The sequence below is a fragment of the Solea senegalensis genome, linkage group LG21 (assembly GCF_019176455.1).
Source record: "Solea senegalensis isolate Sse05_10M linkage group LG21, IFAPA_SoseM_1, whole genome shotgun sequence".
Lineage (NCBI taxonomy): Eukaryota > Metazoa > Chordata > Actinopteri > Pleuronectiformes > Soleidae > Solea > Solea senegalensis.
The window spans coordinates 5,789,675-5,795,857 of record NC_058040.1 but is presented as its reverse complement, the minus strand read 5'-3'; the positions used below and the strand labels follow the sequence as shown (position 1 = coordinate 5,795,857).

At 41.1% G+C, this 6,183-nt stretch overlaps 1 protein-coding gene across 1 annotated transcript; it reads right to left on the bottom strand.

Moving 5' to 3' along the window:
* Positions 1-996: 996 nt before the first annotated feature.
* dipk1b (divergent protein kinase domain 1B) lies at positions 997-5,662 on the bottom strand. The gene is made up of 5 exons (XM_044053614.1): positions 5,344-5,662; positions 4,355-4,489; positions 2,807-2,914; positions 2,445-2,621; positions 997-2,021 (listed from the first exon to the last, which is right to left on the bottom strand). Exons 1-5 carry the CDS (start codon positions 5,410-5,412, stop codon positions 1,209-1,211), a joined length of 1,302 nt encoding a protein of 433 aa, XP_043909549.1. The 5' UTR covers positions 5,413-5,662; the 3' UTR covers positions 997-1,208.
* Positions 5,663-6,183: the final 521 nt, after the last annotated feature.

Sequence of the window (6,183 nt, the reverse complement as noted above, 5' to 3'; positions counted from 1 at the left end):
TCACCTTCTCCTGCTTTATCTACCAAGGGTTGTGAGGGCTGTTGCTGCCAAGCCCAGCTGACATAGGGTGAAAGGTGGACAGGTTGCCAGCCCATCACAGGAACACATAGAGACAAACAACCATCCACTATCCAACTGCAGTCCTACGTGTCAAATTTGCCTAATCCCCAGATTTGCATGTGTTTGGACTGTGGGAAAAAACCTAAATAAACTAATCTACCAGTGGAGGTCCAGGGAAGGTAACATGAGGGTACATACTCCTGTGGTGACCAGTTGTGATTACTGTGTCAATGAGCATGTCACGTCTTCTTGGTCCAGCTTGGTCCTCATTGTCCTGTGTCTCTGTGACGGTGAACTTTCTTCTTCAATATGATCACAGTCTGCACAAAGTTCTCATATTAAATACATTCAACATTTTGAAAGCATGACCATGACTGTCATGAGAGCATTTGACTGACTTGTTTTACAATTGATTTTTTTTTCCTGCACTGACTCAGGCCACTTATAATTTCAATCACAGGATTTTGAAAATGAAATTATTTAGCCACTTCACTTCATTCATGTGTAAAAATTGTCAATCATATTTCAGTGAGTCCAATTGGCTTTCACGTTTTCCCCGCTGTTCCGTTGGATTTCAAATACATTACATGTCAGAACCAGGAGGGACACTGGGAACATGTATTGTTCAATCCATAAGTCTGTCACAGATTCATTTATTCACAGGAAACTATAATGTTTGCACAAAAGCCACCACACCTCGTCACAATCTGAAAAAAGAGTAATATATGAAATCCCAAACTATCCAGTACACCGATTGCTTTATTTTAAAAAGTTTTCCACATAAAGTTGAAGGCATTGCCCTGAGATTTCTAAACAAATAAATGTTAATAAATACTACAATGGAGGAGCTTTTATGTGCATTTAAGGGAATAAGCTTTATCAGTTGCTGTTATATTTATATATATATATATATATATATATATATATATATATATATAAATATATATACATATATATACAAATATATATACATATATTAATTCACAGCTTCCTGTCAGAGTCAAGAAAGAGAGAAAATATATTAAAATTTACAATAACCACCACTATCTAAAACATTTGGCAAAGTTTCTTCAGCAAAAAACGTCTACGGTTCATGTGAGAATTCACTCAATATGTAGAAATGCACGTTGGATGATTATAGTCTGTTTTCAAGAATACTGCGTGTTGGAAATTTTCTTCCACAGCAGAGTCTTCAGGTTGTTGAGGACCAGTGAGTGATGCACCTCCATCTGGCTCGCCAGCCCGCTGAGAGTCACACAGGTGCGCAGCTGCTTTTCCAGATCGCCACGGAGATCTGAGGGTGCTCCGAAAAGCAGGAAGTCCTGCAACAGAACGCACACTTTTGCAAGATTGGGCTGCACGACCTCCGTGTTACACTGCTTCACTAGTCGATCACAGGTGGCCGTGCAGTCCCTGCCGTAGGTGCAGTCTGCGTTAGTCTCACATCGCCGTCCCCTCAGAAATCCCCGGACAACTGCCTCGGACGCCACACTGTGGAGGTTGACCATCTTGCAGTCATACTTGTTATTGTAGCCCACATGAAGAGGACTGGCATCACATATTAGGAAACTCCCATAGGAGCCGTGGAAGACCTCCTCCACAAACTCCAGCAGGCCGATGGTGATGCGAGCTCTGCGGGGCCAGGCTGGTGCGAGCCAGTGGTTCACACTGGAGGTCAAGGCTTCTGGGACCAGGCTCTGCAGGTAGTGAGGCACCTCTATCCTGTAGAGGGAGCTGTGGCTCACACGTTCTGTCACATACAAGTCTCCGCAGAAGCCCAGCAACTTGGGAGTGTGCTCCTTTTCCTGCAGCGCCACCATCAGGAGGAACTCATTAATCTGGAGGAGAGCCCAGATAGATTTGGCCTCTGCTAGAGACACTTTGCTATCCTGATTGACGTCAGCGAGGGCAATGACTCTGTCCACCAAGGTGGTCAGAGATGACTGCTCACCAAGGTTAACCTGCAGGGAGCGGATTGAAGTTGGTGGGTTAAACATGTGGTATACTGTAGAATTATGGTTAGTGTTAGGGTTACTGTTTGTTCTGACCAAGTAAGAGGCATTGCATGAGAGCTGAAACAACAGAACTGGGACATTTAACCATAGTATCACTCAGGTGTTCAAAATAATAATTAAGTACACTGAGTGTTGGCTGCCTCCTTAAAACTATATTGTAACAAACTATGCCAGAAAGATGGACATTTTTCCAAAAATAACATATGAACGTCCCGGAACCCGACAAACTTGTTTTTGAAATGTGAAGAGACATTCCCATGTTCACACTCTTTTTTGTGTGTGTTAGGCCAATGAATATTCAAATGTGATTACAAAGTTGTTTTATATGGTACACCGTGGCAAATGATATAGTTGGAGGAAATGAGCAACCTTGAGATAACTGTGCAGCATCTCTTTAAATTCATCCATCGAGGTTCCACGCGTGGGTTTGTCAAATAAGCTCATCTCCTGTCGCAGCACAGAGTCTGGCGCTCCGTCGATCTTCACAGGATCCTCGATGCCGCACTTGATCACAACGGGAATCTCCTTCCACAGGCCACTGTACACCTGCGAATACAGAATAATATACTGTCTTCAATGTGTGTGTGTTGGGATGATTGAGAAGAACATTGCATTTATAAACAAACCCTGTGCCACACCTTTTTCACCATGTTAAATGTATCATCGTCAAGTGCTTTTTTATTTACTCTGGGTGTGTGTGTACACTACAGGGTGTGTATTCGATCATTTACCTGATGTGTGGAGGTTGTGGACATGCAGCGCTGCATGGTGAGCGTCCTCTGATCACACAGTGCCTTGCAGGATGAGCCTGAAATGATGCCTCGTCTGTAGTGATCGCACTGCAAAGCAATTTTAACGTGAAATCGTTACATACTTTCTTCATTTACAGTCTATTTTTTCCATTAAGTCTTTGTGTTTGTTTCAGATTTATTTATTTCCACCTTCAGTGACTGTGTGTGACAAAAGAGAGGAAGAGCATGAGCTCAGGCTGAATCATGGTAACCCATTAATGTGTCTCTGTGTTAGGATCATAATTTAACACATATTTGAAATCAAACAGTTGTTCAACATGTAGGGGTCATTCATTTTAGTTTTGACTAGCAGTGGCTTATATGGCCTTTCAAACTTAAAGCACTGACAGCAGCACAGATCACGACTCTGTTATGTTTCGAAATCCTGATAATCCACGGCAAAAAAGTAGTGCACTGTCACACTCCCACAATGCACCGCTCCCCGCACTGCGGCCACCAAAATACAAAGCAGCAAGAGGCAAATCAATCATGCAAATCAAAGTGGGTCGTGAGCCACAGCTTTCACACATACATTGTTTTGATCATTTGCTCTAATGAAGCTACCATCATTGATCTTTCACTGCGCTTGAATCAATTTTGCTTTGTGATCCCGTTAATTACCATCCTGTCCCTCTGTGACTCTTGAAATATCACTGCCTGTTCTGTGCGCGGCGGGAAAAAGGCTCTAAAAACAGCTGGACACAGCAGGAGGTTGGTAAAACTATAGGCTGTATATTTAACCAGCAAAAAAAAGCAAGAACAAAAGCTGTCTCTCTCTCCATTTCTCAAAAAAAATAACCTTTCATGTCCAGTTGTCCTGCATATTAAGGGACACAAAGCGTTTGCCTGCAGCAGCTGGAACATTAGTTTCTTTTTCTTTGCAACTTGTATTTTTCTTTGCCAGACTCATATTGTCAAAATATGTATTCGTTAAATTATTAATTTTTATTTTAGTATATACACTTTACCCTCTCAAATTTCTTTTTTTTCAAATATGGCACTAAGTCTTTGAAATTAACTTGTATTTATTAAACATGTGAGACTGTAAACATGCACATTTTAGCAGGTTGGTGGTACAGAACAAATTCCACAAGTAAATACCCAAGACAACCATGAGGAAAAACAAAAACAGATGAGGAAAAGCGTCATAACGCTGTATTCCACTTAAGCAAATCACAATAGAAAATGTGCAGTGCAATAATAAGGCAAACCAGGAAATGGGGACCAAAGTCCATGGACCAAAATGTAAACATGACGGATACTAAAAAGCACATTTTAATGGATGTGGATTTGTAAAGCGATGGAATAAAGTGCACTTGGCCCTTATTTTATTGCACAGAGATTACAGTCTGTTCTGTCACCATACAGAGGCTGTACATGAAAACACTATGGTCCAAATACAATCTAAATTTCTAAAACTTTCAGTATATCGTCCCCATACAATATGTTGACTGTGTTGTCGCCATCACCATGAGGGAGTGTACTTACAATGACCATATGGCAGACGTGCCCGCGGCAGAGTTCAGAGTACGAGGCATACTGCATGTAGATGACCCAGCTGGCGACGAGGATGCCCAGCCACGCCAGGAGAAGGTACTTGACTTTAATAGCTGGGAGACGACTCTTCGGAGGGACAGGGAAGAGGAAACACAATCAGTCAAGATGACATGACGGATGTTCTTCACAAAAAAAGAAAAATGTATTTAAATATTGAAGTTTTCTTTTTATATTGTGTTGTTTCATGCACCAAAGCACCAAAGCAAATTCCTTACATGTTTTTACTTGGCAATAAAACTATTTCTGATTCTGAAGAAAAAAAACCATTAAATTTATGCAAAAGCTTGAATATTAATACTATCATTGAATGACTTAGACATTCTAATGTTGAAGCTGGAGTTTATTAAATTATCCTTTTGGTATATTTGATTAGAGCTGCAACTAACAATTATTCTCACCATCCATTAATCTGTTCACTATTTTCTTGATTAATCGATTAGTTGGTCCATAAAACGTCAGAAAATGTTTATTTTGTAGGTTATTATCCCACTGGAGATCAAATTGTGCCGTTGAACTAAAATGAGTTTGACACCTCCAGTTTAAACAGTCACATCATGGGGACCTATGGGGACAAAAATCAAGTCCCTATAATGTAAATTTCTACATTTTAAGGTAAAGACATGTTTTAAAGTTAGGCTGAAGTCAGAGTTATAGGATTAGGCCAGTAGTAATCATGGTTTAGGTTAGAGTTAATGTAAGACATGCAATGTCCCCTGAAGACATGGAACCCAGTGTATGTGTGTGTGTTCTTAATAATCGTAGGTCTTTCTGACTCACATATTCTGACACATGTGAACTGGTCTGGTGTCGCGGTGCCACAGAGCAGATGGTCGTGCACCGTCACAGGGACAACATGTGACGTAATGAGTGATGTATACATACATGATACATACATACAAACATGGGGGGTGCATACGAACCTGCAGGCCTTTGGACAGAGGGCAGAACAGCACCAAATGGACCAGTCTCCTCACAGTTCTGGGCATCATGAGCGGCTCTGTTGAGACGCAGCGGAGCGATAAAGCACTGATCTCTGTCCGGTCACATCCTCACAACGAACCCACACAAAACGCGCCGCGTCTCATCCTAAAAACGCACTAAATGCACCATAATCTCTCAGATTTTTTTCTTTCTTTTTTTGTTGTTTACTGGCTGACACGAGCCAGAGTCTCTACGCTGCGTTTGCCCTCATCCATGTTCCTGCCAAAACGCGCATCATACGTTAGAGAAGACGAACAAAAAAAACAGATGGAGCGCGCGTCCTTGAAAATTAGCAACATTTGATTCGAGCTCCATATGGACCGAATAATCGCAAATGCAGTCAGGATTCAATTTGGAACAAAATAAAGTTGCAATCGACGGCAAAACCGGATTAATGTAAATGAAGGCAGAGGCTTGACTGTTCCGTCAAATGATGTGAACGTGAAGGCACAGACAGAAACACAACCTCGGTTTCCCCATCGACTCATCACTGCGCTCCTTTAAAGGGAAAGATGCTGTGAGGTGCTTTTTTTTTTTTCCGCCGACAGAAATATCCTCCTCTCTGTATGTCTTTCTCGATCTTGTCTTTCCCTCTGAGAGGACAACACATGGGTCAACAGAAAACCCTGTCAATGTAATATATAATATAATAGTGTGATATTATTGTTATATTATCTCATTATTACTGGTGTTTTGTAACAATACACTTGAATTAATTAATTCATGTATACCTGTATGTTTAAATGAGAAAAAAACATGGCATGCATTCTGGTAATAGA